At 44.9% G+C, this 22,742-nt stretch overlaps 1 protein-coding gene across 3 annotated transcripts in view; it reads left to right on the top strand.

The window, feature by feature from the left end:
- Nucleotides 1–22,742, top strand: part of VWC2 (von Willebrand factor C domain containing 2) — a 135,363-nt gene that overhangs the window by 46,190 nt on the left and 66,431 nt on the right. The window contains exon 3 of one of the 3 annotated variants that reach the window (XM_012735982.3): nucleotides 9,560–9,739. The exons of the other annotated variants lie outside the window; for them this stretch is intronic. Within the exon in view, the coding sequence (XP_012591436.1) occupies nucleotides 9,560–9,720 (161 nt within the window). The 3' untranslated portion in view covers nucleotides 9,721–9,739. Of the gene's footprint in view, nucleotides 1–9,559; nucleotides 9,740–22,742 lie in introns of those variants that run through there. 3 annotated transcript variants of the gene reach the window in all.

Here is a 22,742-nt window from a genome sequence, read left to right as displayed (position 1 = left end):
GTTGTTTTGCTTATTTGTATTTTGGTTCCTTTTTCGTGTTGCGTGGTATTCTACTGTACAGATAAACCACAACCTGTAAATTCATCCTCCTGCTGGTGGACACTTGGTTCCTTTCCAGTTTGGCACCATAATGAGTAAAGTGCCACAAACGCCGTTTTGTTCACATACACTTCTCTGGCTCTTAAGTAAATACCAAGGAGACAGTCATGGGGTAGGTCCATGTTAAAAGTTACGAGAAATTGTCAATTTTCAAAGGATTTGTACCATTTTACATGCCTACCAGCAATATGTCAGAGTCCAGTTGCCAAACATTCTCTCCAACACTTAGTATTATCACTCTTTCTGAATTTATCATTCTAGTGTGTGTGGTGATATCTCAGGTGTGTTGAGCTGGGTCTGGGCTTTGCTGCTGCTTAGATGGATTCTGTTCTGTCTTCACTGTGTTTTGTATTTTCTGTATTCTGCTGCTTTGACATCTGGGTCCACACTTTTCTGGAGGGACTATCTCTCCCAAGGTTAGTCAGTTCTGAGAGATAGTAAACAACTTGCCAAAGAGCATGCTTTTCAAATATAAACCAACCAGTCCAGAGCCTTCTTCCTTTCCCATCTCCTGTCATGGGCTCTCACCGTCTGGGCCACCATTCCTCTGTCCTGATGTTCACGTAGGGCAGGTAGCACACAGCCTTGACAACTCACTGGAGTTACTCAAGCTAGCCAGTCCTAAGCCTGCTCACCCTGCTTTATCCATTCCTTCCCATAGAAACCACAATGAAGGCTCTTGCCCATAGATCCTCCTTCACTCTCTGCCTTGTAACCAACCCTGGTGCCTCCTGGTATGGTCCCTGAGGGTGGTGTCCCCTCCTCTTGGGAACTGTAACAGACTGTCTACAGTGAGAACTGTCTCCTGGTCTGCTGACCTCACTCTACCTCTATTTTCTGTTAATACACTATATTGTAAACAAGCTCTTCACTGGCTTCAGATGTTTGCAGGGCTGAATCAGGACTTTCCCTTTAGTAGTGTTTGGAATCTGAACACCAGTGTGACTTGAGATTTTTTTTTTAATATCTCAATGAACAGCTTTCTGAATTTTTAAAATCTCTCTCCATTTATGATCTGGCTGGTAGATTTTTGGATCTCTGTGTTTGCTCTCCGGCTGTGCTCCTGGTCGCCACCTCTTTGGCTGCTTCTCTCTGCTCTGCTGGCCTTGGAGGCGTCCCCCGCACACTCAGTTACGGTGCTGGCAGCCTAGCAGGGTGTCTCAGCCTTCCTGCCCTTCCCCAAGGCCCCGGTCACCTAGTGAAGCCTGTGGGAAAGGACTGGTGTCCGGGTTCAGACTCACTCCGTGGCTGGTGCTCTGCTGGACTCTGAGGCACCACGCAGGCTAAGCACGCCCAGCGGAGCTTCTCACACTGTGTGCTTCCCGCAGCCCTGCCTGCGCAGCGCGCCCCCTCCCTCCGCTGCCTGCTGCCAACGGGGCAGCTGTAGGTGCCCGCTCTGGCACAGAGCCTTACCCCTTCCTGGATTTAATCCGCTTGGGTGCCTTTGCATCCCCAGCTCTCTAATGAGTAAATACAATAACCAACCAAACGACAACAACAAAGCCCTATGGTTTCATAGTTTATCCAGCCCCTTCTTGTTACGGTGGAAATGACAGTCTCTGGAGAGTTGTGACATGCTACCTGGAAGCAGAACTTCATATTGATTGCTTGTGTGCCATTAACTATCTTTTGCGTTATTGTCATTTTCTTTAGTTAATCTGCTGTCACATTTCTATTGCTGCTTGTAAAACTTTTTACAGCTGTGGGACTGTGTGACAGACTCTTTTTCGTGGCCTCCAACTAGTGAAACATTTTTTTTTCTGCTTTCAAGAGAAAAGCGAACATAACTGAATCAGTTCTTGTAGTGGAGACTCCCTTTCTTTTGACTGTGTCCAGCTCTTCCCTGCTGCTCTCTTCTTTGTCAAAGTCTCCAGGAAGAAGTCTAAGGCATTCTGCTTCTCTTTGTCCTTGGCAAGTCGAAGAATCTTTTCTTTAATCTGTAAAGGCTGAATTTTTTTTTTTTAAAGTAGGAGTCATAGAGCAGAACAGAAGTCATTTCCTCAAGAATTTGCTCTTCTGTAGGGCGGTGGGTGCTGTGTTGCCAGAATTCTCTGATTCCTCTGGGATCTTGGTTTCATCACGTGTTGCATTGCCAGGATGTGATTTCACAGTTTGTGAGCTCATGTTGTGTTACTGTTCTCCGCTGTCGATGATGATGTTCCTGGGCTAGCATTTATCTAGCATCACTCTTTCATTACTTCTCTCTGTTCAGGTGCTTATACCTTCTGGAAAGTTTGTTAGTCCCGGAGGCCCCCAAAATTGGCTGTTTTAGCAAGCCTGATACAATAGCATACACTTGTCTGCTTCTTCTAAGGAATTTATCATTTTCCCTTTGCTCTTGGCTATAGAAGTCAGCAAACACTTCCAGAAGCTGCTCTGCCTCCTGGGTCCAGTGTGCCCGTCTCCACCTGCCCCCTCATCCCCGGGCATGGCCTTGGTGAGGTAGTGATTTAAAGTTTCTCATTGCCCTTAGGAGTTGCTCTAGTTTATTTTGATGTGGATTTTCATTTTTGGAAATGTTACCCTGTGCCTTAGACTACTGGTATTTTTAATTTTTTCAGTGGCAGTTGTAAAAAGGACCATTCCATTTCATCTAGACACCAGGATTTAGGAATGCTATGACAAATGTTGTATTTATTAGCAAAACTATTTAAATAGGAGATAATTATTTAACCTGGAGAAGAAAAGATGTACAAGTGTTGTTGTAATTGAGTACTTATTTCACAGGAAAGGACTATATTTATTCTGCAGAGCTCCCCAGGGCCCTCATGGGTAGGATATGCAGGTGGAAGATTTTGGCTCAGTGTAAAGGAGGGCTACCCACACTGAAATGGACAGAGGAGGCAGTAATCTCCAGCTGCTGCAGACAGGCGGGTAGTGAGAAGAGATCCTGACTCTGGCGATGATAAGTAACATTCTATTCTATCTACAAGGCAATAAACTGTCAAATTAAAAAAAATAAACCTGAACTAGTAAGGAGAGACTTGCATTCAAAAAGATTATTGCAAAGGGTGGGAGGAGGGACAATTGCAATAGGAAAAACATGCTGAATATAATATCTTCAAGCAGCTCCATAGTTAGGCAAAAAAAGGCTTTCTTTTATGAACAGGAGTAAGCAAGGCTAGAAGGAAGTGGTGTGGACAAGTGGCATGTGAGAGGCGCATGTTCAGGTAGACAGAGGACACCTTCCCCGAGAGCAGCCTGTTCTCAGGAGGGGGCTGTTGGCTGCGCAGGCCCAGGGTGGGCGATATAGCCCAGGGACCTGGAGGAAGCATTTTGTTCTGGTTGATCAGTGAGTGAGTGGGGACAAAGCAGTTCAGCTAATCATTTAGGAGGCAAAAAATGGGAATTTGCAGAGTCTGTGTCTGGCCTTGTCATGGGTAAACAAGGGGGCATCTGTGTAAGTCATATATACGGATGGGGAAGGGTGGTTCTTTGCAGTTGGCTGTTTCAGGAACATGAAAGGGTAGGAGAGATTCCCTGGCCTTGTCAAAAGACAAGACAATTTTGTCAAAAGACAAAATTATAACAAACATATTGTAGTTGAAAGATTTAACTGGCTTTTATTTGCAATTCTAGAATCAGGCACTGCTTCCTTCTATAAAATAAAATGATTGTTCTGATGAGCCGAACAGAGATTGGCTTTATAGACTGGGAAGAGCTGAGGGAAGTAGACACAGAGAACAAAAAGCATATTGGTCTTTTAAAAACTTCTTCTGGAACTTCTTTATTAACTGACTCAGGTTCCCTGGAATCTCCTGCTTTGTAGGAAAACCGGCCCATTTCAAAGTTCATTTTGATTTTGTGGCACCTGGCTCAAATGCCTCCCCTTTGGTTTGGTCTGTTCTGCAGGGGCCCCAATGCAGGAGACTGAAACAATGGCTTCCCATAAACTTTGTTTAACAACCTTCAGATAAAATTTGACGATGTCAAGATTTTCCCAAGTTTATTAACTTCTTGACAAGGAATTCTGTCCAGATTCCATTTAGGTTTCCTTGGTCACTTGCCAAGTACCTACCAGGCACTCCATTGGGCCCTAGGGTTTAAAGTCTAGATCAAAAACTGCTGTTTCCCCAAGGAAATCATAGTCTAATAGTGTTCTTTGGAGAAGTGAACTTCCAGAATTGCAGCTATAAATCATGTACATCTTGAGTTGGAAATGTGCCAAATCCAGAAAGTCAGGGTGACCAGAGTCAGGGCTGGAGATCAGAGGACACGCCTGTGAAGGTCAGGCCCATAGGATGTGCTGGTGCACTGCATTTGGGCAGGGAGAAAGAGAGGTCCCCAGGTTAACTGTAGGGAATTTCGTCTAGATGAATGGGGTTGATATTGATTGATAATAGAGAAGAATGTGAGCATAGCAGGAGGTAGTACTGGGGGAGGTCAGTTCTGAACGTGTTACGTTTGATAACCCTGTTAGAGATCCAGGTAGCTTTTACAAGTTGAAGTCTGGGATTCGCAGTTGGAAGTTCAGGCCAGAGAGATGAATGTGGAGGTGACTTTTGGATCATCAGATCCAGGGATCCTAAAGTTGACCTTGTACCTTGGGGGCAGTATATTGGGTGAGCAAAACTAGCAGTGATTTTGCTGGGCTCTAGGCTGATGGTAGGATTTGGGCATGTGGGAGGCCTGCCGTTTTCCAAAGTAGTCCTCTCTGATCTGTGAGCAAGGCTGTTCTGATTTGCTGAGTAACACTGGATGGGTTATGTGGGCCTTGGGGGAAACGTCAAGGTTGGCCTGATGCAGTTCATTGGTATGTTCTTTTGTCCTCTATTCCTTATCCCCAGTGGCTAATTCATTTCCAGGACACTCTGTGGGAATCAGATAGTTCAATTATATAGAGAATGAATCTGGGCAGAGAGCTTTCATCGTACATTAAGAAGCCCATGCTGGAAACAAGGCACAAAACCACAAGAGGGCTCTAGGTTATATAAATATATATATTCATGCAACAAGTTAGTGAGCAAGCTGAAATTCAGCAGATATGTTAGTCCTACTAAGTATCAAAGTCTGTATTATATGCTGAAATATCAATAGAAAAATAGGACTTTTGGCTGCATGGCAGATGGTTCATGAAAACCTTCCTACTGCAAACACAAATTGCTAAGTGAATGCTTTGTGTGTGTGTGTGTGTGTGTGTGTGTGTGTGTATTTGTTTTTGAAATATGTACCTTAATTAGAAAAAAAAAAGTAAATAAAATCCCCTGGGTGCTAGAAATAGAAAAGAAAAACCCAGAGTAATATTAAACAGTTACTGCCATGGTGACTCTGGAAGTTTGGGACTGGCTGGAGGCCCCAAAGATTGGAGCTTGATCCCAGGCGCGGACAGGGAATTGACTGTAAATGTAGGTGAGTCACAAGACCCAGAGCACGTCCTTTGCATGCAGTTTCCAATCTAGACTATGTGTGATGGTGGAAGGGAGGTGGGGGAGATACTTAAGCTGTTGACACACGTGGGCTTGGACTCACATTTCCCTACATATGCGGTGGGGAGGACTGAGGTCAGAAATTGTTTAAGAAGAGCATCTCCAGACACTCGTTGAAGAGAGTAAGACAAATTTTATTCAGACATGTCTAGCAGGGGAGAGAGTCCAGTCTGACCCGAGCTCAACTCCAGCTAAGGCAAAGGTAGCTGAGGTTCCTGGGGGAGAACGAGAGGAAACACAAAGGGGGACAAAGAAGGTGCTGGGGCCCTGGGGAAATGGAAGATTGCTGAAGGGGTTAAGCGGAGAGTTACTGGAAAAGTGGTTTGGTGATATGGATCTGGATCTGGACCACGCATATTTGGGGGTTTGGCAGGGAGGCCAGGCCCGGAGCTGTGCTGTGCTGGGTGGGAGGGGAGTTCACAGTTCACACAATTAACATTTGACATGCCGAATTCCAGCAGAAGGTAGTTCACACCACTCCTTAATGACATTGTCACAAGTCAGGGAACAGAGGAATCCCCCAGAATAATAAAACTGCATGATTATGAGATCACAGTTAAAAATAATAAGCTCACAAGATTGAGCATAAAATAAAGAGAAAAGACACAGTAAACAATATTTGGAAGGAAAAAAGATCTGAGGCCTAGGTACAACTATAATCAAAGTTAGTTTTTAAAAGAATATAATGAATAATTTTATGCCAAAAAATACTGAAAATCAGTGTAATTCAGAGATGGTCAAGATTATAAAATCAATTGAAGTTATCAAATCACATTAAAAGATCAAATGAGAACATGTGTGATTGTTTCAATAGATTCAGAAGAAATATATGATAAAATTTAGTCCCATTCATGACTAAAAAATAAAAACCTTCTTAAATAAGGGATAAACAAAAAGTTTGTTCCAATTGAAAATCTAATGAATGTGAAAACAAAACAAAAACCTAAAGCAAATATATTTAAAGGTAAATCATGTAAGTATTCTCTTTAACAAAAAGAGTATCTCTTCTTACCATATGTAATTCAACACTTTGTTAGAAATCCTAACAAATACAATAAGATCAGCAATGGACATAAAAAGAATAAGAATTTGAAGAGTAAGAAAAAACTTTATTCAGAAAACAGACTACATAGAAAATCCTAAATATAGAGAGATAAGCCATTAGAACTAATAAGAATTCCCTAAATTTTTGATACCCAAAAATGTAGTATTCCTATACACAAAGAACAACTAACTGGAAAAAATAATAAAATTTGTGATTGATTGATTCACCCTAGAAGGAAATATACAAACTAGTGGTATTAGCTATCTGTTATAGAAAGTTATTAAGACCTTTTGTCTTCTCTATAGATTTTTTTCTAACTTCTTATGACTATTATTTTTTAAATCATAAGAAACAAAAAAAATTGAAGTCATAATATCATGACTAAATTCCTTATACAAAACAAACAAAAATAAATTGCTTTGGAAGAAAATACAATTTCCTGGTATCCATTCCTGGACATTAAATCATAATTTAAATCATAATGAAGCCAGAGAAAGAGGCTTTTTTAGTTCATTTGTTTTCATTCTTGGTTTAAACAAGTCTGTTGTTGCCAGATTATTCTAATATAGCATCAAATCATCAAATTTAATTTGGATAGAATATTTTTGGCAGACAAATTTAATCATTAATTGTATTTATATTTCTAAAGCCAAACTGACAATTTTTTTCTATATAAATTTTTTCAAAATAAATTAAGAAATAATTGATGGCTTTCATTAGCATTTTACATTTAAATTAAGTTTTTGCTTATGACTTATATTCAAACCATATTTAAAATCTACACTTAGGTGTGTACAGAATTTATAAAAACCTCTCTTGAGGCCTAGAAAAAAATATTTTAGAATTTTTGTTTGCCAATAGCGCAAATACACTGACAAAGAAAGCAAACCACGTTTAGACTTGTAGATGTAGCTGTACCACACATTCTTTTCGGAGGGGATCCTCACTTGATGAGTTGCTGTCAGGTCAGAGTTTCACACTACCTTTGTCCTGCCCTTGAACAAAATGTCAACAGTCATGAGACTGTATGCACAACTAATTGCTAAAGTATATAGTCGCTAAATGCTTGAAATTTAGTCTTTGAAGTTGAAGTTATTTGATTTGTGTGACATTAAAAATTGGCTTTACAGATGATAGTATGTGGCAACTATTGCAGTGAGTTGAGAACCTTAACAAAAATGACCCAATTCTTTTCAAACATTTTTATTAAACATATTCCATAGAGATGTGAAGACTTTAAATTAAGAATTGTAACTGTGATACTCAGTGAGGGAATGTTTAAATAACCAGAGCTCTGGAGACTCCATGGATCATGCAAACATTTCCCATACTGGTTTGAGGAATAAAACTTAATTAAATTTAGACGTTCTCAGAGTAATTGCTGAAAATTATGCTGGTTTTTTTTCCTCAAAAACTGATATTAAGTGCAAGGAAACCAATAGCAAGTAACTTCGGTTATATGCCCACTGCGTCACGCAAGAGCATGGATGTCCCCAGGACAGTGAAGGACTTTGGGGTACCCTTTTAACAGCAAAAGCTGAAGATCAATCCTCCCTTGCAATTTTGTCTTGGAATCCCTTACGGCTGGGGGAGGTGGGGGAGAGTCGTAGACATGGACTCAGACCATCTGATCAGTCCTGGAGCTTGCTCGGACATAATCTTAGGGGAATCACTTGCATTGTAAGGGAAAATTAGAAAAAATGATGCATTTTGACAGGAAGAAGAAGAAAAGATAAATCCAATAGCAAGGTTATGATTCCAAATGCTTTCCAAAGATCATCTACACTTACTACAGATGGAATACAAATTTTGTTTTGAATTTTTGAGCAGGCCAGGGGGTAGAAACCCATGGCACTGATGATAAAAGTAAAAATGTGTTGCTTAAGAAGAGCATATTTATTTCTTATTTTGAGACCTGAGAGCAATTTTTCCATTAGTCCTTATGACATAACATAATAACAAACATCCTTCAAATCCTTACAGAAAATGCAAACATAAAATTAAAAAGTCTGCCTGTAGCCTTCTTCCGTGTATGCTGATGGGACAGTACCAAGCACAGCTCAGTGGAAGCAATTTGAAGGGCAGTCAGTGCTCTCCAGTCCAGATAAGCAAGTTCCAAATGGTCCGGCTTAATCCGAGTATTGAATTGACAGATATCTCACTCATACGGTGGCCCCCTGATAAGAATTAGGAGGCAGAGTTAGGGTTATACTCTCTGGTAAGTGCTAAAAGTACAAAACTATAAAAGGTGAAACCTTCTGTGAATGTGAGGCATTTCTCACCTGAGTTTCTTGAACAATATTGTGCTTAAAGACTCATAATGAGACTTATCTGTAAATTATTTCTTTTTCAGCAGATTGGTGTACTTTTTCATTCCCTGGGAATTACTGGTTGGACTTTTAAGGGAAACCCAGATGTTGACAGATGAGTATCAAGAGGGAGTCGGGCTGAATCAGACTCCGGTCTCTTCAGATCTCCTCAGTGCGGGGGAAGCCAGGCAGAGTTGGGTGCACCTGTAGGACAGGCCTCAGGGCATCTGTGTGGGCGAGTGTGTGTAGGTTCCTACTGCCCCTGGAGTGAGCTACCACAGCGTACAGCCAGACTTTTGAGGGAAGGATTAACCAACATCCCCATAAAATTACAGTGACTATAGTAATAACTATAGTTTATTTTTGCAAGACCTAAAAGTTTCCATGATTTTCTAGGAGCTTTTAAGCTATATTGTATCATTTAAGCCTTATAGTGACTATGAAAGAAATAAAACATACATTTTATAAATCAGAAAACAAGGCTTGGGGTGATACATAACTTGCCTAGAGTTACATAACTGTTAGGAGGTGCTAGGGACTGAATAGTCCCCATAAAATCCAGATATTGAAGCTTTAACCCCTAATGTGACAGAACGTGGAAGGTGGGCCCCTGAGGAGTGATACGTTTAAATGGGAGCATCAAGGTGAGGCCCTTGTCTGATAGTGCTGGGCCCTTCTAGGAGGAGAACCAGACACCAGCGCTGTCTCTCTCTGCTCTCTTCACCACGTGAGGACACTAGGAGAAGAGGCTGTCTACAAGCCAGGAAGAGAGCCCTCCCCAGCACCGACCCAGCTGGACCTGGATCTTGGACTTCCCAACCTCCAGAACTGTGGGAAATAAATTTCTGTGGTTAAAGCCACCCAGTCTATGTTATTTTGTTATGGAAAGCTGGGGCACATGCGTCAGCAGCACGGAGATTGCAATTACCGTGCTGTGTGGGTCCGTCAGACCTGATCGGTGGCTGACTCTGGATCTAGCGGTTTGTTTATCAGATGTACCCGCTGCTTCTTGTAGCCCTGGCTTGGTGGGGAGCCATTTAGTAAACCGGGAGTGCTATGGAATAATGTTTAGTGGAGGGAGGGGTTGGTTATGGTTATCAGTGATTTAAGTTCTCAAATAAAATGTTTTGAAACACCTCTGCATTTATTTATTTTGTGAGCAGAAGGGGTATTGGTATGATTATATTTTCTTCCCAAATCACTAAATTGCTTCAGTGTAGCTTCAAGAGCTTTTTGCATGAAAATCTGCTTATTCACTGCTTTATTGCTCAGAGTTTGTGGATCAGGCATTCAGAATGATTCTCCAAAATTTCAAGTTGGAGCTTTAGTGTATTTCAGGTTCACAATGAGTCACACCCCTATTGATTTCATTTGTCTCTCTCCATCTTTCTCTGACCCCTGGGGCAGAGCTGTAGCTCAGTCTCAAGTCTTCTGCCTTTCAGTGCAAGCTGGTCAGTGTCCCAGCTGGTGAACAAGAATGAGTGGGTGGGTGTCAAGAGGACAGACTCACATACTGTTACGAAAAGAATTAGAAGAAACACTTTCTTCCTGATTGGACCCCTCTCCAAGGATAGGAAACCAGAATACTTGGTCTTGTTTGGATGTGTGGAGGACAGTGGGTTGGGATTTGTTTCTGTCTGAATTAGGAGGGACAGAGCATGCCAGGGAAGCTGTCTGTTCTGGCCCAGGAGGGGTTCCAGAGCAAGTGGCCTCTGTGCTCCAAGCTCAAGTAACCAAAGCAAGGAAGGGACCAGACACTCCCAGTTGTGGGAGAGGAATGCCACTGAGGCTTGTAGCCATGCTATGAAAACTAAGTAGCATTTGCTGGAAGAGCCTGAGATGTTTACACATTCTGTTTTTAAAATAAGAAAATCAGGCAAAAGCAGTAAGAGGAATTATCAGCTCAAAGTACTGTAGACATGCAAAAATAAAAGATTTTAGAGTGGAGAAAAGAAGATATGTGAATCAGTGGAATTTAAGGGAGGGATTCAGTGTTTAAATATGGTTATAACATTCTCACTTAAGTGGAACTGAACAAGGCTGTCCTTTGGAAGTTTCATGACTCAGAGCTCTACTATTGCAGGGTGTATTATAAATCTGTAGGAAGGGGTACAGCAAATTTCCTAAAATGCTTTGGACATGGAGATTTATTCTTCAGACCTTCTAGGAGGAGAGAAGTTCTGTGGGACACACCTGGGGAAGCCCTACAGTAGAAATTTGCTTAGCATGGCCTGTATTTCTTCTAATCTTTCATCCTATTTAGATGTTCTTGTCCACTCATTTCTTACAATGTGTGGTAATTTATTGGGACGTTTTTCATAGAGCTCTGTTTTTGTGGAAATCAGCATTCACCTCTCTAAGTTTCTGAGTGAGGAGATCCTGTCTGTGTGACCAAAACAATTGTTAACATTATACTTGATAGAAAATAAGCAGCTCTTATGAAGAGAATGCTTTAAATTCAGCTCTTTTAAGTGATGTCATTAGCATTATATAAATACTCAATAAATGCACGTTAAATCTCAGTGCATAGGTATGAATGAATGAAGAGCTATTGCAGCACCACAGCTCATATGAGCTAGAAACAGTAAATCTAAAAATGTGTTATTTTGTTTTAATTGGGTGAATATTAGATATGATAGTTAAGTCAGTATAGGGGAGAACCTAAAAACTCAGAGAACATAAGACAGCAAAAGCGGCTACAAAACTGACGTTGGGAAGGGCCACCACGGGGAGCCACACCCTCGCCTATAGGATGCATGCAGAAATAAACCACCCGTGATTGCGTGTCAGGGAGCTTAAGAACGTTCTTATTAGGAATAGTCTGTACACTTGCACACTGTCATTAATGTTATTGGGAATAAATGTGGGAGACAATGTAATAATTCATACAAGTCCAATGTTAGTCATTTCCATGGAGATTGTGAAATTAAGAAAAATGTCGCAGTATGAATTTGGCCACGTAGCTTTAATACTGGCTCATCTACAGTGCGGCCTGCCCCGTGGAGGCCGGCGTGACAGTGCAGAGTCACGTGCCCTCACGCTTCCACAGGGTCATGCGAGAGCCCTCATCACATCATTCCTCTCCCCTTCCTGTAGGACTCCTGGCGTACTGTACCCAACAAGAGGCAAGTACGGCAATGCCAGTGTTAGCTGCACTCAGGCGAGTCCAGATTCCAGTTCTGGTTTAAGCTTTGTCTTCTTGTGAATCAGCCGCTTTTCTTAGCGCCTCCTGACTGCGGGCACATGAGGCCCTCTGGCTGCAGGTGGGAAACAGCAGACCTGAGGCTGCCGAGTGAAGAAGAGACACAGCTCAACAAGGCCCATCAAGTTACGCAGCAGATATTCTTGGAGATTCCCTGTCTGCTCTTTCTTGCCATTCACGAGCTCATGGGCAGTGGCCCAGCACACAGCGCTGACCAGAACAATCTGCCTATTTTACTGCCTATTTTACTAAAGCAGCTACTTAAGTCAAAACAAACAAAAAACTAAGCATTACTCTTCAGCAAATGATTTTATTTCAAAAAGCACAGAAAAGCTTTCCATTCGCGGTGCCCACAGCGTAGGCAGGGCCGGGCGGGCGTGCTGAAGCGCTGAGGGCGTCGAGGTCCCGCTCCCAGGGCGTCAGGGAAGGACGGGGGCCCGGCAGGGTGCGGGGCCAGTGTCGCCTTAGGGAGTCGGTCTGTCTGTCCTGCGGAGGACGGGTGGAACGAGGAGACAGACAGGAGGAAGCCCTGATGGGCGGAGCGAGGGCAGAGCTACTGGAGAGGTGGAGAAGGTGCGTCCGGGAAAGAGTCGCGGGGGCTGCGTGGGAGGGGAGGGAAAAGAGAACAGCTCCATGAGATGTCTGGGGTTGGCCGTGGGGTGGGCCGGACGATGCTTCTTGAAGGCAGGGAACACTGGAGGCAACCAGTGTGATCTTGTCGTGCAGCGGGTGGCAGAGGGAGGAAGAATTCCTGGTGTTTCGTCTAACATGCACGTGGGGCCGCGAAGGGGAGAGGTCTACGTGGACAGACGTGGTCACACACTCACTGGGAGTCATGGATGTTGATACAGGATATTTCTATATCAATCTGGATGGTGAGACAAGAGTGTTTTGAGAGCATCAATTCTAACCTCTCAGCTTTTAAAGCCATTTAAAGCTGTGCTATTTACATTTGGGAAGCCTTTTCAAGTCACAGTTTTGGGTGAGCTGAGCCAAGTGTGTCAGGAACAGTCTCCTTTGCCCCAAGAGAGTCGACTAACTCCAGATAGAATAGTTTCTAAAAGACTGCCCTATAAATACCTCCCTGGGCAATACTGACACTACATTACTCAATTAACTGTATGTCCACGGCTGAATATAAAGTTCTGCTTATAAGCAGGCCATGAAATAGTAGCAGACACAAGTCCTGGAATGGAGAGGCAGCGTGGAGGGTAGGAAGCGCCCTCGCCTTTGAATCGATTCTGGGTTTAGGGTCAAAGGATCAGTGTACAGCAGCCACATTGCCTTGGGCAAGTCACTTCAGCCCCGATCTCTGGGTCTTGGCTTGCCCTTTTACAAAAGGAGATGATTAAAGTCCATAACCTCTAGGGCTCTATCCATATGTTAATTGTCTATGATTTCTATGGAAATTTACATTTTCTCAATTCATGATTTCAACAATAACATGATTATTACTATCAATACACGTGAGATAGCAAACCCTTGACATTTAATAGTTTAACTCTCAAAAAGCCTGATATGTAGTACAGTGAAAGAATATATCTGAGACAGAGACAGGCAGCGTATCTGTGTGAAATTGGTCAGATGCTAACAAAATACAGAATCTTTGTGGCCAAAAGGAATTCCCACAAAACAGAGATTATTCTTCAAAATGAAATTCCTAATTCCAAGATACCAACCCTTGGTGGTACTTCAGAGCCAAGTTATAATTCCTAGTAAAAGATTTTGACATTCTAACAAAATCAAACCCAAGAGCACTTCCCAATACAAGCAGATGTGGAGACGACAGGGCAGTGCTCTGTCTTTGCAGCCGCAGATTCAAAGCTGTGTCATGCTGGAGCAGCAGCAGCAGCAGCTGTGCAGGAAGGAAGAGTGTGTGTGCGTGTGTGTGTGTGTGTGTGTGTGTGTACACATGCACACAATTTCTCTTTTATGTATTGGTCATTCAAGATAATTCACCAATGAATCTTTGAAACCTGACCCTGTGGATATTTTAATCTAAATGCTTCCGTGACATAGTCGTGTGAGAGATGGCTCTACTACATGGCATTTATCTGCATTTCCATGTTTCCATAAAGTACTTGAGGTGGCTTCAAAAATAAACATTGCTTTTTTGGACAATATCACATTGCTTCTTTAGGGACAACTGGTTCTAGACAAGTCCATAGATTTACTAAGCTATTCCAGGATGGACCACCCCATGTGGGGTGTCATCACTCGATGGTGCAGGGAGCCACTGCTCACGCTTGTTGCTCTCACTGCACATCGCTGCTTCCTCTGTTGTAACATGGCAGGAAATGTAATGGGATAGACAATAACAACAACAAGCACCTGAGCTTCTATGTTCTGGCCTCTAACAGATCTCAGTGGTTGCTGGTCCCTGACCGACATGCTAGGCTCCATTCAGGCCTAGGGGCATTTTTGACATCTGACAATATCACATGTGTTTTTGCACATGCTTTTTCCTATGCTTGGAATGTCCTTCTCAGCTTCCTAATTTGGCTGTGGCCCTACAATACCGAGCTCAAGCTTGTAGATAGCCTTGTAGGCTAAGACAGATGGTTCTCTCCATTTCTCCTTACGACACGGTGTTGTTATTATTGATGTACTTAATTCTTGCAGTAAACAGTGAGCATCACAGAGACGTTTTCATCTCAGTATCCACAGTGCCAAAAGAGCAGACAACACGTAAGTTCCCAAGCTAAATATTGTTTGAATTAATTCATAATTTCCTAACACAGGAATGCATACATTTCCCCTTCTTTATACATATGTAAATTTTCCCCCAGAGCATCATTTAACAGCCAGAGAAATAGGTTTCTAATCACTCTGACACCTTGGCAGTTTAGCCTAGATGAGTTAAAATATTATGATACAAATATCTGATTGTTTCTCTTTGAAGGAATAATTAGCAGTTTGACAGATTGCAAATGTGAATTATTCAGTGTGAGGCTGTAAATTTCCTACCTGCAGAATTTAACTCCAGTTTGCAGTCGGCAGAAGGTCTGTGCTAAATCATGGATATCTTTGGAAATGTTGTCTTGTTATTTGCAAAGTCTTTTAAAGGAACTGCAAGCTGCAGGGAAAGCTTTGCTGTGGGAACAGGTGGATTTTAAAAGGGTCACTGCCAGGGTATAAGAACTCTCTGTGGGATGTAATGGCAAGAAAGGAAAGGTGTGAGCACTTTATAATAGAGTGACCCATTAAGCTGCAAATTCCACATATGACTGGTATCAGCTGTGACCGTTGGCAAGTTAATTATTGTCTTGCCAATAGTCCTCGGGATTTTTTAAAGTTTTAAACTGCTTTAATAATGGTACCTGTGCTGTAGAATTGTTGCTGAAAGGATCAAATAGCAAATGCGTCCGTGGCCTGAGCACGGAGCCTCCCGCGGGTCTGTGACTGCTGGTCCAGCGCCAGGACTGTGCCCTTCCTGGCGCATGTATTAGCAAACGCAGGTGCAGTCATTGGGATGGGTAAGGTCCACAGACAGGAGATGGCCACAGTCAAAAAACAGTTGTTCTGCTCAGAGAGCCCAAGGGAAGAGGGCACTCCACTGAGGACCACATGGGGAGGGCGGGGGCAGGCAGAGGCAGACGGAGCGGCAGGAAAGCAGGAGCAGAAGCCCTTGCTGGAGCGTGCGCAGGAAGGGAGGGCGAGGCAGGCTTGGGCTCGGCTAGTTGGTGTCATTTCCGTGGCTCTGGGGCAGAGGGGCTATTTCTAGTTGTCTGGTAGCTGGTTCTGGGGACGAGGGCAGGTGGACAGTGGCCCCGAGAGGGAAGGCAGGCATGCGGGCTCTGGATTGGGGGACTTGTATGTGGAAAGTGCGCTGGCAGGACAGTCGTTTACCATCTCTTGGGACTGTTGAACCCTGGGAGGCGCAGTCCTCCAGGGTCAACAAGACCCCAGGTGTCAAAGCGTCCGAATACAGAAACCAAAAGACAAGGTCACTACAACACAGTGCTCCCACAGAAGTGGTGGAGGGCTTCTCAGTCACCGGTTGGGTCCGTCTGTCGTGGAGAACTCCAGCAGGAGCCAGCGTGGTGAGTGGGACACCCTGCCTGCAGTCGGGGGGCAGGCTGGAAGGCGGGGCCCGGGTTTGAGGGGCGCATGAGTTTTGCACTCGTGGCGTAGGTGTCTTGGGAGCAGCATTAGCTGCCAAGGTCGTGTGGTCCTCCCACCTCCACTCAGAGCCTCCCACGCAGGGTCTTCGGGGATCTTCTCCCCGCCATGGGGCAGCAGGACATCCTGTTCTCCGCTGATAAGACACAGCAGGAGATGCCCTGCAGCACCTGGCAGCCGCGGTGGACTCTGGACACGCCGTTCCTCCCAGGATGGATCGAATCCTGTTTCTAGTCCACCTGCCCAGGGCCTGCTGTGGCTGTGGGGACGCTGCCCGCAAGTCCCGTGTGTCCCTGCAGCTGCGGTCCGTGCTCTCTCCTCCCAGGTCACACCCCCCCCCTGCTGCTCCTGGGATCATCTTTTCCCTCTTCCCACGTGGAACATCTTGTCAAAAATATTTGTATCTGTAAATCATTGACTGTCATTTTCTATTTCCTCAGACCTCATGTGTTCGAAATCTCTTATACAGACAAACACATTTTTATGTTTTACATGAGGCGTTTTCCTCATATGTTCACAATATAAATAGATATTTTGGTAACTGTTCTCTGGTCCTTAAACATTTTTTATGCCACAAATCAAATATATTTTAAAAGTATAGTCACTTAAATGATTATATTGTATCTAGATCAGTAGATCAGAAAAGAATCTAGAAAAAAAAAACACCTCTAGTAATATTTCTGGAAGTTCTTAGGCTCCATATTGCTTATGGAGTGCACAATTTTATCTAAAATTTGGAAAATGTGTGTTGATTACATTTGATCAATACAGCAGCCAATTTTTATATTTCTGTTTAACCCTGTTTACTTTACATATGATGAACGTGACCCAGCTTCAGTCTTGCATTTCTTGTCGCACTGTACTATATTTCCTGTTTCTCAGAGTTTGACTTGTATTTCCCAGTAGCTCATGATCTGCAGTCCCCAGGTGGACTCACATTGGATTCCATGAAGGCTCCGATACAGGTACCCACTTCACCAGAGGAGAAACATACACTCACCACCTCTTAATCACACAGTGCCTTTGTCTTTGATAAATCAATTTCCCCTAGGAGAGAGAGAGTAAGCTCCAGCTCTGTCAGTCAGTCTGTCAAAAGTCAATCCTTTGGTACATTGGCTAAGGGGGGCACTGGGAATGACTTGGCCCAGAGGGAGCTTATGTTTGCTGTGCGTCCTGCCACCACTCCCCAAGGCTCCAACAGCAGCTGGTGTCACTGGGAGCAGAATGGGGGTGCTCCTCGCAGGTCTTCTTTCTAAGTGCACCTCTGTTACACACCACGTTTCAGCCCTCATACATGCATGTCTTGCCTTCTGTTTTCCACAGACGTAACTGTTTCAACTAAGACAATGAGAACATGCACCATTACTTTGGCCAGATCTAACCCTGGGGGCTTCTTTTCACCATTTGGGAGCTGCCTTGTTTCAGGGAGATTGTGGATTTCAGCAGAAGCCTGAAGAATGGGCAGCTGGCCTGAGTTGGCTTATTCTACTCTCTGAGAGTCTGACTCACTAAACATGGCTCCTGCACTTTTGAGTCTTAGGGTAGCATCACTTTTAATTTCCTAATCCATGAAGCCTTCCGTAGCACAGTGCACAGGAAGACTGAGCCAGTACCACAGCATGGTGCACAGGATGACTAAGAGTAGTACCACAGTGTGGTGCACAGGAAGACTAAGCACAGTACCACAGCATGGTGCACAGAAAGACTGAGCAGAGTACCATAGTACAGTGCTCAGGAAGACTGAGCACAGTAGTACAGCATGGTGCACAGGAAGACTGAGCACAGTACTACAGCATGGCGCACAGGAAAACTGAGCACAGTACTACAGCGTGGTGCACAGGAAGACTGAGCACAGTACTACAGCGTGGTGCACAGGAAGACTGAGCACAGTAGTACAGCGTGGTGCACAGGAAGACTGAGCACAGTACTACAGCGTGGTGCACAGGAAGACTGAGCACAGCACTACAGTGTGGTTGCACAGGAAAACTGAGCACAGTACTACAGCATGGTGCACAGGAAGACTGAGCACAGTACTACAGCGTGGTGCACAGGAAGACTGAGCACAGCACTACAGTGTGGTGCACAGGAAGACTGAGCACAGTACTACAGCATGGTGCACAGGAAGACTGAGCACAGTACTACAGTGTGGTTGCACAGGAAGACTGAGCACAGTACTACAGCATGGTTGCACAGGAAGACTGAGCACAGTACTACAGCATGGTGCACAGGAAGACTGAGCACAGCACTACAGTGTGGTGCACAGGAAGACTGAGCACAGTACTACAGCGTGGTGCACAGGAAGACTGAGCACAGCACTACAGTGTGGTGCACAGGAAGACTGAGCACAGTACTACAGCGTGGTGCACAGGAAGACTGAGCACAGTACTACAGTGTGGTTGCACAGGAAGACTGAGCACAGTACTACAGCATGGTGCACAGGAAGACTGAGCACAGTACTACAGCATGGTGCACAGGAAGACTGAGCACAGCACTACAGTGTGGTGCACAGGAAGACTGAGCACAGTACTACAGCGTGGTGCACAGGAAGACTGAGCACAGTACTACAGTGTGGTTGCACAGGAAGACTGAGCACAGTACTACAGCATGGTGCACAGGAAGACTGAGCACAGCACTACAGTGTGGTGCACAGGAAGACTGAGCACAGTACTACAGCGTGGTGCACAGGAAGACTGAGCACAGCACTACAGTGTGGTGCACAGGAAGACTGAGCACAGTACTACAGCGTGGTGCACAGGAAGACTGAGCACAGTACTACAGTGTGGTTGCACAGGAAGACTGAGCACAGTACTACAGCATGGTGCACAGGAAGACTGAGCACAGTACTACAGCGTGGTGCACAGGAAGACTGAGCACAGCACTACAGCGTGGTGCACAGGAAGACTGAGCACAGTACTACAGCGTGGTGCACAGGAAGACTGAGCACAGTACTACAGTGTGGTTGCACAGGAAGACTGAGCACAGTCCTACAGCATGGTTGCACAGGAAGACTGAGCACAGTACTACAGCGTGGTGCACAGGAAGACTGAGCACAGCACTATAGTGTGGTTGCACAGGAAGACTGAGCAGGCGCCAGTTAAAGGCCAGCCAGGCAGGGCCAGCAGCTGCCACTGACCTGGTCACTCCTCTCCTGAGTAACAGTGACCACTGCTGCTTAGTACTAGCTACAAGTCTGATCCGTGGCCCAGCACTTAAACCAAACTTTTATAATTATCTTACAGTTGGGGGTAGAAGGGTTGACGATCAGACCTGGGGATAATGCTATTAGTGTTGTTCCTGATCTTATGGCCTTTTGAGAAGGGGTCTGCGTGGGAAGTGATGGGTGGGTTGGGGGTGCTGTGCTCACCTCCAGGCTTCAGACTCGATGTGACTGGACTGGGGGCCTAGCTCCTATAGATCTGTATCTGTAGGGCTTTGAGCATCTCTGTCTTAATCAGCTTCTTCTAAATCCTGGCCCCTGCCTGTGCCCCTAGTCCCAGATGTCTGACAAGTGCTTGGCCATGGCTGTGACTGCACTGCCATCTAGTGTCTTGTTCTTTGAACTACATGTTCAGATAGAAACTGTAACTAGTGCTCGCTGTTGACTTGGGTAACAAGAGTCAGCACGAGGCGATGAGGCTTCTATAAAAATCCAGTCCTTTAATACCACAGATCCAACACCCTTCCCCCTTCCTCTGCACCCAACACATAAAAACAACAGCAGTAACAAAGGACCAGAAGCAACAACTCCAGAGGCTCAGCGTGCCAGAATCTTGCTCCAGGCTTGCAGGCTGCGCTCACAGGCCAGGGCCTGGGATAGGAGCAGTCACTGGGGGTGGGCTTGGCTTTCCCTCTGCACCCCTGTTTGGCGGTGAGGCCTCTGGAGTGGGCGGGTTCTGCAGGGCAGCTCCTCCTCCCACGAGTGACTGCAGGCTCCCTGGGGACCCATGGCTGGGCTGCCACTGGCATCTGCGTGTGGGTGCCAACCTGTCCCTCCCCAGGGCCCAGCACGTCAGGCCTGAAACTTAAACCGACCTTTGGCTTCAGGAGAGGCTGATGGCCTGGGCTCTCTGCTTGTGCCACGAGCGCTGCTGGGCTTTCATCGGGGGACCAAAACCTGGTCTCTGTTCTCAGGTGTCTTATAGTTCAAAGGATACAGTGGGATAAGACCGCCACTAAATATTTTTTTGATCATGGCAGAATATCAACTCTAGAATGAGATCAAATTGAGTGAATTTCTACAAAGTGCATTTATGAACTTTTCTTTTTCTACTTGCCACTTATTATTGTATCCTTAACATGAGTCACACATTACGCCAAGTGCTCAAGATGCATTGTCTCATTTGTCACCACGCCTGGGTGAGATGGCTGTTCTCTGATGTTTTAGATGAGAATATGGAAGCTCAGAAAGCTGAAGTGATGTGTCCAGTGCCCTGAGCCTGGGCCAGGGTCGAGGGGCTAGCACGCAGTAGCTGTGGTAAGAAGAACCCAGCATCATGGACATGTGAAGTATCATTCTGCCCATTTGAGAAGGATAAGCAGTTCTCAGCTTCTATATCTTAAAGTGGAAAAAATGAATATATTCATTGGTAAAGCTGTGAAGATAGAAATAAATGAGATCCTGTATGTGCAAAGCTTGCTCACATTAGGTTCTTAATGGTTAATGAAATTATAATGTTTCTTAGTTCCTAAAAGTCTCTCTTTCTCTCTTTTCTTCCTTTCCTTTCCTTTCCTGTCCTGTCCTGTCCTGTCCTATCCTTTCCTGTCCTTTTTCCTGTCCTGTCCTTTCCTTTCCTGTCCTCTTCCATCCTTTCCTTTCCCATTCTTTCCTTTCCTTTCCCGTCCTTTCCTTTCCTTTCTTGTCCTTTCATTTCCTGTCTTTTCCTTGCCTTGCCTTGCCTGGCCTGGCCTGGCCTGGCCTTTCCTGGCCTGTCCTGTCCTCTCCTGTCCTTTCTTGTCCTGTCCTGTGCTGTCCATTCCTTTCCTTTCCGACAGGGTCTCCGTCTGTTGCCCAGGCTAGAGTGCAGTGTGCGTGGTCACAGCTCACTGCAACTCAAACCTTCTTTTCTTTTTTACATGCTGCGGTCTCTGAAACTGGAATGTGCTTTGCAATAATGGTTGAGGACAACATTGGGTCATAGTTTATTGACAGCATATTCTCTTTCTTAGCGATGTTTAACAATCTTCCTTATGATCACTGGCAGCTTTGGTTCCATTTGGTACTGTATTGCTTGCCATTAGGTGGTGCATTTACTTGCCGGGGGCTGGTCAACATTTCTGGGTGGGAGCTCAGCATTTAGAGAGAATGCTTTAAGAAAGTCCAGCAGGGAGGAGTTAGGCTTGGCTGTTCCAGGGTGAGAGAAGCCAGGTGTCCAAGACAGATGAGGGAGGCTCAGTTAGTCCTGGAGATGGAGAGGAGGAGCAGACCTGCTGAGCAGGACGGAGACTGTGTCCCTTTAAATCAGGGCCAGGTGTCATGCTCAGTGCTGTAGGAGAATGTGGCAGTTCTCCAAAATAATTTCTGAGGGCCTCTTGGTAGCAGATGGTGAGTAGTCAATCAGGCGAAAACGAGTCCCCTGAGGGGCCAGCTCAGCTCTTGGCCTCCAAGGCCCTGCCTCCCTGCAGCCAGCCCAGCCCTCCCAGCTGCCCTTGCCGGCCAGGGGCTGGCAGCCTGCAGTGCACGTTAATTCCCAGAGCACCTGCGTGAGCTTGCCCACCTGGCCCCACAGCTGGTTACTGGGGACCTGGTGAGAGGGACAGCGAGACCAAGGGAAAAGGAAAAAGAAGACTGAGATTCTTTCAGCTTGGTGAGAGACACTGAGCCCCACAGCTTGCTGCTGTGAGCAAGGGTTTCTTTTTTATTTTTTTATTTCATCATATTATGGGGGTACAAATGTTGTTAGGGTTACATATATTGCCCTTGCCTCCCCTCCCCCATCGAGTCAGAGCTTCAAGCATGCCCATCTCCCAGAAAGTGCACATCTTACTCATTGTGTATGTATATACCCATCCCCTCCTCCCCCCTCCCACCTGCCTGGCACCCAATAAATGTTTTTGTTGTTGTTGTTGTTTTGACATTTTGGTTACATTTTATGACTTTGCCTCTCCCTAGCAAGGGTTAGAGGTATGCCCCTCCCCTCCACAATGCTCACCACATCCCTAAGATGTGGGTCCCCCCCAACCACCGAATCCCTGGTGAACACTATTACCCTTTGAGCACCATAGTGTTAATCAGTCAGTACCAATTTGATGGAGAGTACATGTGGAGCCCATTTTTCTGATCTTGTGTTGCCTCACTTTGGATAATGGGGTTAAGCTTAATCCAGGATAGTATAAGCAGTGCTAGCTTGCTGTTGTTTCTTAGAATTGAGTAATATTTCATTGTGAACATATACCAAATTTTAATTATTCATTCATGAATTGATGGACACTTGGGTTGTTTCCATGTCCTTGCAATAGTGAATTGTGCTGCCATAAACATTTGGGTGCAGATGTCTTTATAATAGAATGTCTTATGCTCTTTTGGGTAAATGCCCAATAGT

The sequence above is a fragment of the Microcebus murinus genome, chromosome 9 (genome assembly GCF_040939455.1).
Source record: "Microcebus murinus isolate Inina chromosome 9, M.murinus_Inina_mat1.0, whole genome shotgun sequence".
NCBI lineage: Eukaryota > Metazoa > Chordata > Mammalia > Primates > Cheirogaleidae > Microcebus > Microcebus murinus.
This window is presented reverse-complemented; position numbering and strand designations above follow the sequence as displayed.